The sequence below is a fragment of the Dendrobates tinctorius genome, unplaced genomic scaffold (genome assembly GCF_039654945.1).
Source record: "Dendrobates tinctorius isolate UK_male_01 unplaced genomic scaffold, ASM3965494v1 ptg000030l, whole genome shotgun sequence".
Taxonomy (NCBI): Eukaryota; Metazoa; Chordata; class Amphibia; order Anura; family Dendrobatidae; genus Dendrobates; species Dendrobates tinctorius.
Window position 1 is genome coordinate 15,829,426 of NW_027361698.1, and position 12,495 is coordinate 15,841,920.

Consider the following 12,495-nt stretch of genomic DNA (forward strand, 5'->3'; position numbering starts at 1 on the left):
ATCAGAATCACTATTCAAGTTATTTACATGCTGGAGCACACTTTGAATAGTCTACGTGAGGAGGTGATGGTCCCAGAGGAACAGTTGAAAGCAGAGGAAGATGCAGAAGGGATAAAAATGTTATTATTATTATTCATTTTTATAGCACCATTTATTCCATGGTGCTTTATATGTGAAAAAGGGGCATACATAGCCAAATACAATAAACATGAGCAATAGAAGGCACACACAAGATTAAAAAGGAGAGAGGACCCTGCCAGCAAGGGCTCACAGTCGACAGGGGATAGGTGAGAATACATCAGGAGAGGGTAGAGCTGGTCATGCGGTGGTTCAGTAGATGGAGGATCAATGCAGGTTGTAGGATTTCTGGAAGAGGTGGGTCTTCATGTTCCTTTTGAAGTTTTCCATGGTAGGCAAAAGTCTGATGTGTTGGGGTAGAGAGTTCCAGAGTATGGAGGAAGCATGAGAGAAGTCTTGTATGCGGGTTGTGGGAAAAAAAAATAAGAGGGGAGTAGAGAAGGAGATCTTGAGAGGATCGAAGGTTGCGTGTAGGTAAATACCAGGAGCCCATGTCACAGATGTATGGAGGAGAAAGGTTGTGAATTGCTTTGTCATAGTTAGGGTTTGAACTGGAGCCTCTGGACAATAGGAAGCCAGTGAAGGGCTTGACAGAGAGGAGAGGCTGGGGATAATGGGTAGACAGGTGGATTAGTTGGGCAGCAGGGTTTAGGATAGATTGGAGTGGTTCAAGAGTGCTGGAAGGGAGGCCAGAGAGTAAGAGTTTGGAATAGTCGAGGTGGGAGATGATGAGGGTGTGCACGGGCGTTTTTTGCAGATTGTTGGTCAAAGAATGTACAGATCCAGGAAATATTTTTGACTTAAACTAGGCAGGAGGAGGCAAGGGCTTGGATATGTGGCTTGAAAGAGAGGGCATAGTTGATGATATCCCCGAGGCACCAAGCATGTGTGACTGTGGAAAGTGAGCAGCCATTAACGTTGATGGATAGGTCTGGTGGAGGGGTAGAGTGAGATGGGTGAAAGTTGATGAATTCTGTTTTGTCCATGTTCAGTTTTAGGAAGCAAGCAGAAAAGAAAGCTGAAATAGTGGACAGACATTGTGGGATATTGGTTAGTAAGGAGGTGATGTCGAGTCCATATAGGTAGATCTGCATGTCATAGGCGTAGAGATGATACTGCAAACCGTGTGATTCTATAAGCTGTGCCAGGCCAAAGGTGTAGATGGAGAAGTGTAGAGGTCCTAGAACTGAGCCATGGGGAACATCAGCAGACAGGGGGCGAGGTGTGGAGGTGGTTTGGGAGAGGGAGACACTGAATATCCGGTCTGTTAGATATGATGAGATCCAGGATGGGGCCAAATCTGTGATGCCAAGAGATGAGAGAATCTATAACAAGAGGGAATGGTCTACAGTGTCAAAGGCAGAGGACAGGTCCAGGAGGAGGAGGACAGAGTAGTCTCATTGGTTCTTGGCAGTTAGTAGGTCATTGATGACTTTAGTTACAGTGGTTTCAGTTGAGTGACGCAGTCAGAAGCCAGATTGTAACTGGTCAAAGAGGGAGCAGGAGTAGAGGTGGGAGGACAGTTCAAGATGGACATGCTGTTCCAGTAGTTTTGAAGCATAAGGGAGAAGTGATATTTGGCGATAGCTAGACACAGAGGATGGGTCAAGGGATGGCATTTGAGGATGGGCTTGATTGAGACATGCTTGAAGGAAGAAGGGAAGACACCACTTGTAAGTGAAAGGTTGAATAGATGTGTAAGGGTTGGGATGAAGACTGTGGCGAGGTTAGGGATGAGGTGGGATGGGAGCAGGTCAACTGTGCAAATGGTGAGATGTGATATTGACAGAAGGGTGGAGAGCTGATCTTCTGTCATTGTGGACAAGCTGTTTTTGGAAGAACATGGCTGAGCAGTTGAGAGGAAGGTTATTGAGGGCTGCGGGCCAAAGCTTTCTTTGATGTTATCGATCTTTTGCTTAAAGAAAGAGGCAATGTCTTCAGCAGAAATGAGAGAAGAGGGTGGAGATGCTGGGGGATGGATTAGAGAATTGAAAGTTTTGAAAAGCTGTTTAGAGTTGTGAGACAGGGAGAATATGAGATAAGTAAGTTTATTTTGCGGTAGTGAGCATGGACTTGAAGCTGGCGAGTGACTGCATGTATGCAAAAAAGTGCTTGGCAGCAAGGGTTCTTTTCCATCTCCGCTCAGCAACTCTAGGAGCCCTGTCTCAGTTCTTTGGTCAGGCTTGTCAGCCAGAGTTGCCTTTTGATTGTACGAGGACTGTCGCCGCACAGGTGGATGCTTACAGCAATCAAGGGGGACTCATTGTACCAGACAAACTGTGAAGATGCAGGAGCTGAGGAACAAATGATGGAAGCACAACAGTCAGAAGATGAAGAGGATAATGATCTGCTCTCTGTTGTTTGTAGTTGTAGGGAGGGGATGGAGAAAGCAACCTTGACTGTTAGCCCACCACCAACACAACATGGACTTGGACCTCATGAACACCTTCTTGCAGTACATTACACTGTCTTCAACACGATGTCTGTATTCTTAGGGTTGCAAATAATGCTGACTACTGGGTTGCCACTCTGTTGGATCCACAGTACAAGAGCAAATATAGCCAGATGCTTCCCCCTGGAAAGAGATGCAAGCATGCTGGAGTATCGAAACACACTTGTAGACAATTTTAAGAGTGGTTTTCTCCAAGACAGTATTAAGGCACACAGTGTGCATCACAATTCTAGATGCCTAACCCTGGAAACGTTAAGGTGTCATCACCAAAACATTAGCAGCAGCATTGTGTGTGTCATAAGCAATATCTGTGAGTCATTTAACACAGTTTTTAGACCAGCCCGTGCACCAGTCTATCACATTGTGAACAAATGGAGAGGATGGTGCACGAGCACCTGGAGCTCATTAACAATGCCTCCAGGGGATTTTGAACCCTTCTGCATTTTGGTCTTCAAAAATAAAAGAGTGATCTGAGCTTGCCTGCCACGCCTTGGAGGTTTTGTCATGCCCGACATCTAGAGTTCTCTCAGAGCATGTTTTCAGCGCTGCTGGTGGTGTCCTGATGGATAAGCGCATGCAGCTGTCCATTGAAAGTGTATATCAACTAACTTTTATCAAAATAAACAAGTCATGGATCTCCAATGACTTTTGCACCCCAGATTGGGCAGACTAGGCAATGATGTAATTTTTAGTGTCATGTATTGATCTCTCATCTATGCGATCTTTGTGGTGTCTTCTGTGCCTGCTGTTGCTGTTTCTGCAGATGTTACAAACAATTTTTTGAAATGTGGAGACTCCAAGTTGGGTCTCCATCTGATGGGTTGCCTGTAGTAGAAGGTGTGTCAGAGGTCTATTATACTGTTTCTACACTGTGGAAATTGATGCCACTTTAGTGCTGTGTGACATTATTTTTTTTGTTAGTGCTGTGTGACAATTATCTTATTGAAATGTGGAGACTCCAAGTTGAGTCTCCATCTGGTGGGTTGCCTGTAGTGTAAGAGGTGTCAGAGGCTTACTATACTGTTTTTACTCTGTGGAAATTTATGTCACTTTAATGGGGTGTGACAACAATTATTGAAAATGTGGAGACTCCATGTTGAATCTTCATCTGGTGGGTTGACTGTAGTGGAAGGCGTGTCAGACCCCTAGTATACTGTTTCTACTTTGTGGAAATTGATGTCACTTTAGTGGTGTATGACAAAAAAAAATTTACATTTGGAGAATCCAATTTGCGTCTCCTTCTGGTGCGATTCCTGTAGTGGAAGAAGTTTCAGAGGGCCATTATGCTATTTCTACTCTGTGAAAATTGATGTGGTGTGTGACAATAATTATTAGAGATGTGGAGACTCCAAGTTGGTCAATTGATGCCACATTTCTTTCTGTCTGTCCCTATTTTTATCTGTTTGTGAAGCTTTTTGTCACCCCTTAAGGTGTTGCATATATGTTTGCTTTCCCCTCCCATTGAATCTAATGGGGTTCGGGTACGTTCATCAAACTGCTTGGCAAATTTTTTCAGCGAACATTGGGAAGTTCGGCAAGCCGAACCGAACCTTGCAGCATTTGCTCATCTCTTCACAGGATTTGTTTTCAAAATGCATCATTCTTGCTTAGATGTTCTTTTGCACACTTCTGACGCTAAATTTTTCCATATTTGTGCAGGTGTCTCTGAACACAAGAATGTACCACAACTCCAGAGTCTGCTAAATATTTCTGAAAATGTTTTGCAATCAAGCAGGAATTTTGATTTGCAATCCCATGAGCAGCTCTCACTGCAAATTTGCTAGATCTTATCTTGACCTCCACTGTTCCTGTTAACTTCCATCTCTCACTGTTCCTGTTAACTTCCATTTCTTAATTACATTTCAAACTGAGAAAAGGGAAACTTGAAAATGCTGTGCTATCTTTTTTGTGGGCCTCCATAATTTTCATTTTCAAAGCGCTAGGCAGCTGCTTTGAAGAACACTGCTATTTTTTGGCATAAGTTTAGAGGAGGCAGGGTTTTTATAAAGCTGGGAAATTTGCATCACCTGATCTTTTCTAACGATGATAGTAAGCAAGCCTTAACCCTAACAAATTAATTCAGGTCTGAAACCTTGGTCAAAGTTATCTGAGCACTCAAATCTCCAAGGGTGTCCAAACTTTAATGAATACAGTGGTTCAATGGATATAATTATGCTACATTAGCGCAAAGCCATCACAATAAGCCCAGATATGTGGGCCCTCAGTATGTGCAGTGGATCAAGAATACACTAAATAAATATGGAACTGCAATAATTACAATGAGAATTATTTTATTCAAATAATAGGCAAATATGAGCAAATAATTTGTTATGAGACAATCAATAGCAAAAAAGTTAGATTGGGAGTTTGGTTGTCTGAAAGAGATGATTGTTTAGAGAATTTTACTGTATTGTACATAACTGTAGTATGTAGATATATATATAAATATTTCACTAAAGTTCACAACATAAAAATTATGCTTTTATCTTGAAATTTAAAAATTGTTCAAAAATATGCAAGCTTATGTTCTTTCTAAGTTGGCACTCGTGATTTCATAAGACTTGACAGCATTACTTTGGCAGAGTTCCTATATAGACTGAGAGGAAAAAGGAGAGAAAGAGAAACATCATACATTAACAAGTGAAAAGCAAAATGCATGTCTTGGAAACTTTTTCAAGTGTGCCACGGTAACATATATATATATATATATATATATATACACTCACTGGCCACTTTATTAGGTACACCTGTCCAACTGTGTGTTAAGACTTAATTTCTAATCAGCCAATCACATGGCGGCAACTCAGTGCATTTAGGCATGTAGACATGGTCAAGACAATCTCCTGCAGTTCAAACCGAGCATCAGTATGGGGAAGAAAGGTGATTTGAGTGCCTTTGAACGTGGCATGATTGTTGGTGCCAGAAGGGCTGGTCTGAGTATTTCAGAAACTGCTGATCTACTGGGATTTTCACGCACAACCATCTCTAGGGTTTACAGAGAATGGTCCGAAAAAGAAAAAAAATCCAGTGAGCGGCAGTTCTGTGGCCGGAAATGCCTTGTTGATGCCAGAGGTCAGAGGAGAATGGGCATACTGGTTCGAGCTGATAGAAAGGCAACAGTGACTCAAATTGCCACCCGTTACAACCAAGGTAGGCAGAAGAGCATCTCTGAACGCACAGTGCGTCGAACTTTGAGGCAGATGGGCTACAGCAGCAGAAAACCACACTGGGTACCACTCCTCTCAGCTAAGAACAGGCATCTGATGGCTACTTTCAGCAGGATAATGCGCCATGTCATAAAGCTCGAATCATCTCAGATTGGTTTCTTGAACATGACAATGAGTTCACTGTACTCAAATGGCCTCCTCAGTCACCAGATCTCAATCCAATAGAGCATCTTTGGGATGTGGTGGAACGGGAGATTCGCATCAGGGATGTGCAGCCGACAAATCTGCGCCAACTGTGTGATGCCATCATGTCAATATGGTCCAAAATCTCTGAGGAATGCTTCCAGCACCTTGTTGAATCTCTGCCACGAAGAATTGAGGCAGTTCTGAAGGCAAAAGGGGGTCCAACCCGTTACTAGCATGGTGTACCTAATAAAGTGGCCAGTGAGTGTATATACACACACTATATATATATATATATATATATATATATATATATATAGTGGGTACAGAAAGCATTCAGGCCCCTTTACATGTTTCCCACTTTGTTTCATTGCATCCATTTTGTAAATTCAAAAAAGTTAATTTTTTTATCATTAATGTACACTTTGCACCCCATCTTGTCTGAAAAAAATAGAAATTTAGAAATTTTTTCAAATTTATTCAAAAACAAACACACGTGCAAACAGAGTGGCAGCGTATCCACACTCTAACCACAATACATATGACGATAGCGCCCCAGCGTGCGCCTCTGAGAGCCTTTATATGCTAGGCTCATGTCCAGTCAGACAGGACCTTGCCCGTGAACCAATTCGGAGCTGCCACATCACCAGAACAGCTGACGTCTGACCACCAGTGAGAGGATGCCATCTCATGGACATGCTCAGAGTGATCTCTGGACTTAGACTCCAGAGTGCCAGACTGCAACTGAATATCACTGATTACTAAAGACTGGAGAGCCAGCCGTAACCAAGCGTATACCACGAGGCTGAGCCAGACGCTGGGACCGACATCTATGCAGAGCAGGACTCGCCGAGCCCGAATAGGGGACTGCCGAAGCAGACAAGGCTTGGGATTGATCCCACACAGCGAGAGATTCCCGATGCCTACAAGCATGTGATCCATTAGTGATAAATATGCTAAGGATGTTGATATAGCTAAGACCTTCCTTAATGGAATGTAGTTTATATAAATACAGCATACATGCAAATTAATAAAATAGTATAATCCATGAGGAAACATACATTGAAAAACAAATTCTAATTGCTTAAAAGCATATGGCCCAATGCAAGAGATGCAATAAGTGGAAGGAGATACGTACCACAATGGTAGCTTAATAATAAATCACTTCATATAGATCATGTTTGACATAAACACCAGGCACAAAAGTCTCAAAGGCAAGATAAATAGTGTGTATAGTCTTTACCTGAGCTGCATAAGGATTGTACTACTCTATAAAAAGGCTTAATGTGTGTTTCGCCTATTCTTCCTCAAGGTGCATGTCTCAAGGGATAATCTTGTTGAAATTTCCTCTGTAGCTTTGGAAGTTGTAAGTCTTAGATCATAAGCAGAAACAAAAAGCACAGGCAGTATTATATACATTGATAAGAGAGGAAATGGAGGGCAGAGCAGAACTGTGGAGAACTTTGTGTGTGAGTGTGATACGTTCATGTCATATTCTGTAGTGGAGGTGAAACTAGTGCATTGACTGTCACAGTGTGGAATGTGAGAAAACTTGGCACTCAGAGTAGATGAAATGAAATAAAGGATTTAAAATGATATCCAGCAATAAAAGTTCACATATTTTTCAGGTTACATTAGACTGTGTTTTATCCCCTGGGTCAGCTAGGAAGCGCTGAACATGGTGTCAACCACTGGGTCAGACAGACAATGTTATACAATAGTGCTGTGATCATCTATACACTGTCACAGTGTGGAGGCATCTGTGTTATAGCTGGACAGAAATGTAAGCCTGGCTGATGCATTCAGGTCCTTCAGGATAGATTGGAGAGGAATGAATAGGAGTGAAAGTAAGAATTGGAATCTGGAGATTTTATTTAGATGTATGTGACATGAGCAAACAAGTACTTGGATTTTGGAAGTGATTTAAAATTTTGAGTCAAATATAACCCCAAATCAGTGAGCATGCAAGTGCCACACACATATTTGGTTTAGGTACTCTACAGTGCTGTGCAAATTAATTGGGACAAAGCATTTTTTTAAGTCAAATCGTAAGTTGGTTACCAGTCAGTGATTCAAACCAGTTTTAACTGCTTTGAACAGGCACTCACACCTGTTCAAAGCAGTTAAAACTGGTTTGAATCACTGACTGGTAACCAACTTATGATTTAACTTAAAAAAAATGCTTTGTCCCAATTAATTTTCACAGCACTGTAGGTTAGTAAAGAGGGAAACAGAAGTTCAGTAATGGAAAGATTCAGTCCATACAAAGAACCACTGGGGTTTTGTAGTATTGTGCATAATTGGTTGTTACCAGCATAGAGATGGTGTTGAACACCAAATCTGCTGATGATCTGTCCAATACAGGTGATATAAAAAAAGAAAAAGAAAGGGGCCTAGAACTGAACTCTGATGAGCCACAGTAGTAAGAGGTAAAAAAAAAGAAAACCCAGCAAAAGATATATTAAAGGAGTTGGCAGGGAGGCAAAAGGTAAACCAAGCAAGAGCAGTATGCTTAAGGACAATAGAGAAATACATAGTAAGAAGGAATTGATGGTCCATGGTGTAAAATATTGCCTAATGACGTTGTCAAGAGAAGTATGATATTGGATACAAAGTCATCTCACAGTATAAATATAAACTCTTATCACAGAATTGGGTATTTTTTCAAAAAATTTTTTATTTAAAATAATTGTTTATATTGTTTTTTTTCACATTGTTGTCATAGATTTTTGACAATGCAAAGTAAAACTTATGTTTTGAACAGTGTTATATATTATCTTTATTTTTTTATGTTTTTTAGGCTCTACTAGACACGCAAAAATTACTGCGCACTCAGGTTGCAAATTTCACCTTCAATCTTGGATTTTCAGGGAAGTTTTTTCACACAGGTGAGTGCCTTTGCAAATTAAGAACCAAATGTAAGAATTATACATGTTGTCATTATAATATATATATATATATATATATATATAATGGCTAAAAGTATTGGCACTAGGGATGAGCAAGTACTAAAATGCTTGGATGCATGTAACTCGAATCAAGCAATTCCTAAAGCTCAGATGCTCATTTCGAGTGACAAATGTAATGGGAATCAATAGAAAATCCAAGCTTTTTTCCAGCAGATCCAACATGCAGGTTTGGAGGGCAGTTAAAATGTGGAAATGGATGGAAAAAGTGATGAATGGAAGGAGAACAGCATGGGGAATACCACTGGAAGCATCTGTGACTCCAAGATCGCTGCTGAGAACAATGGAATCTGACTTTTACTCCACTTTAAGGACTGACAATAAAACATTAAAAATCAAATGTTCTTTCCTGTATAATGATTTGTATACAGTGCCTTGCAAAAGTATTCTGCCCCCTAGAACTTTTCAACCTTTTCCCACATATCATGCTTCATACGTAAAGATAGTAGTGCAGTATTAATCGGCCCCTTTATCTTAATACTTTGTTGCGTCACCTTTTGCTGCGATTACAGCTGCAAGTCACTTGGGGTATGTTTCTATCAGTTTTGTACATGAAGAGACTGAAATTCTTGCCCTTTCTTCCTTGGCAAAAAGCTCGAGCTCAGTGAGGTTTGATGGAGATCGTGTGTAAACATCAGTTTTCAGCTCTTTCAACAGATTCTCGATTGGATTCAGGTCTGGACTTTGGCTTGGCCATTCTAACACCTGGATATGTTTATTTGTGAACCATTCCATTCTTGATTTTGCTTTATGTTTGGGATCATTGTTTTGTTGGAAGTCAAATCTCCGTCCCAATCTCAGGATCTTTTGCAGACTCCAACAGGTTTTCTTCAAGAATGGTCCTGTATTTGGCTCCATCCATCTTCCCATCAATTTTAACCATCTTCCCTGTCCCTGCTGAAGAAAAGCAGGCTTAGACCTTGATGCTGCCACCACCATGTTTGACAGTGGGGATGGTGTGTTCAGGGTGATGAGCTGTTTTGCCTTTACGCCAAACATATCCTTTGGCATTGTTGACAAAAAGTTCGATTTTGGTTTCATCTGAGCACCTTCTTCCACATGTTTGGTGTGTCTCCCAGGTGGCTTGTTGCAAACTTAAAACAACACTTTTTATGGATATCTTTGAGAAATGGCTTTCTTTCTGCCACTCTTCCATAAAGGCCAGATTTGTGCAGTGTACAATTGATTGTTGTCCTATGGACAGACTGTCCCCATCACAATCCCCCCTTAGATATCACTTGCCCTAAAATCCTGCTCCCGTCCCAAAGCGCTGCAACTCTTTTATGCTGCCAGTGAGTTGACGCATGCCTAGCGCATATGCCCCACCTCTATACAGATTTTCGCAAATGGGCAGTCAGGAGGTCTGTCCCTAATGGGGGTTCATTATATTGCAATCAAAGTCTCGTAGTTAGCAGTCTAGGTAGTCAGTGGTGTGTATTCTCTATCAGGTAGATAATTTATTCAGTCAGGTAGGGCATCCACAGCATCATTCCAGCTCAGGTGTATCTTCTGGTGTGAGGGCTTTCCTGCAATGCGATGCGTGAATCCAGGTGGGGGATTTTCCTCCAGATTGGTGGTGTCAGCACTTGGAGAAGGGCCATCAAATCTGGGATCGAGTGTTCTCCTTACGAACTTTTCCCACCAACACTCAGTCTCCTGACTTCAGGGCATGCATACCAGGCACCAAATCTGGACCTGGCAATGAAGAAAAAAAGACTCGAGAATGGACATTAGCAAAATTCTTGGTAAAATCAATTACACAAGCAGACAAAGTATCATATTTCATAGTCAACTGCTGAGGGAAGAATACCCCTAACCTGGGTTTAGACCCAAATAAAATTTCATGTTGATGACAGTTCTTTCTGAGTCTATGGGAGTGTCTAATGCCATGGTTTGTCTATCTCTTGGGCAATTTTTTTGCATGCTGCTCTTAAGTGTCCCACTTAGTCTATGGTGCAGGATGGTGAGAAGTGTGTAGGCCTAAGTCTGACCCTACTGCTGATCGGATCTCTTGTGTCAGGTTTGCTGTGAATGTGAGTCCCTGATCACTTGCTATCACTTCTGGAACCCACATATCTGCACACTTTTTCTGAGAGTAGCTTCTTTGCAGTAGTCTTCGCCAACTGGTTCCTTACTGGGAAAGCTTCAGGCCAGATGATGAGGGGGAACTTTTCCCACTTGTCCGATGTTGCATTTGTTGGAGGCCAGACATCCGCTGGAAATTTGGCTGTTAAGGTGGGAGTCCAGTCCAATCAGGTCATTCATCTGTGTCTTCAATTCTGTGTGAGGGCCATGTGTCCATTGAACCACCATAGGGTACATACTTTGAGGTAGACTGGGTCTGCCTTGAAGTAGATGTTTGAGGTAGATGTTTGAGGTAGACGTTTGCAGTAGACAGGGTTTTGGAGTCCAGTGCTTTTGCCCTTCAGCATCCAGCTTTCCTTCTCCTCCTTTGGAGTCTTGTCCTGCTTTTTGTACAGGTCCCAGGAGTCATTTTTTGTCAGGTTTTCTCGTCTTCAGTAATCATGTAGTAGCTGTCCGACTCTACGACCTCTCCCATTTTTCCATATTGTCTTCCTCTGGCTGCTCCTTTGGCTGCCACATCTGCCATGTTGATACCCCGTGTCTCTACTGTGTTCAGTTTTCCGTGTGCCTTGACCTTTAACACTGCCACCATTTTTAGAAGTTGGAGAGCGTCCAGTAGGTCTCTGATGGCTCCATGATGCTTCATGGTTGCCCTGCTTGCTGTGATGAAGTCTCTTGCAGCCCAGATGGGTCTGAAGTCATGTGCTATGCCATGTGAGTACCTGGAATCGGTATAGACTTTTGTAGTTCTGTCCTTCGCAATCTTGCAGACCTTTTGTTAGCTATATCAGTTCCGCTTCATAGGCTGACAAACTTCAGGACCATAGGATGTCTTGATTGCTGGTCACTGCACATCCCATGTGGAACCTTCCTTCATCATCTGCAAAACTGGAGCCATCTGCGGTATCTTGCAGATTTTGTTCTGAAGAGTCTGTATTTGCATCCCCCTTGGGAGTGGGAGTAGAGTCAGGCAATGGATGAGAGCACTGAAGAGTGGTGGAGAGCAGATCTCCAGTGGTTGTCCAAGAATGACATCAGCAGCCTTGTCATGAGAGCGTGTGCTGCAAATATTGTTTTCATGCAGGAGGGCCCCCCTTGCAACTGGATCCAGGCCGGCTGAGAGGTAGTCTAGAGGCCTCTGGTTTTCCTCCGTGGGTCTGTTTTAAGACGCCAGTAGCATGACCTCCTCCATCTTTGTCCTTCTTTTTCCATGCGGCAAAGACGGGATGGCTTCTCATTGTCAGGGAGGCTTAGAGCTGGCACAGAGACTATGGAGTCTTTCAGTTTCCTGTACGAGATGAAAGCTGCAAACAACAGGAGGAACGGGGTTGCATTGATGCAATTGTACAGGGGCTGCATTAAGACTGGAGCACCAGGGATCCAAGTTCTGCAGTACGAAACTGGTCCAAGAAAAGGCCTGCATCTTCAGAGTTGTTGAGGGAGCCATCTTCTCAGCGGTCTTCCGGTCATCTGTCAGGTGTTTTGTCAGGCGGGCAATACGGTGATTTCCGGAACGTAACTTTCTTTTGACACCACTGGACTTTGTTTTTCCAGAACTTGCGTT

General features: G+C 42.4%; 1 protein-coding gene across 4 annotated transcripts in view; it reads left to right on the forward strand.

The window, feature by feature from the left end:
• Nucleotides 1-12,495, forward strand: part of LOC141086132 (bifunctional heparan sulfate N-deacetylase/N-sulfotransferase 4-like) — a 975,622-nt gene that overhangs the window by 302,726 nt on the left and 660,401 nt on the right. For all 4 annotated transcript variants that reach the window (XR_012231517.1, XR_012231516.1, XM_073571871.1 and 1 more), the window contains exon 3: nucleotides 8,681-8,768. Coding sequence is in view for 2 of the 4 variants with exons in the window: in XM_073571871.1 (XP_073427972.1) it covers nucleotides 8,681-8,768 (88 nt within the window). In the remaining 2 variants the exon portion in view is untranslated. The remainder of the gene's footprint in view (nucleotides 1-8,680; nucleotides 8,769-12,495) is intronic.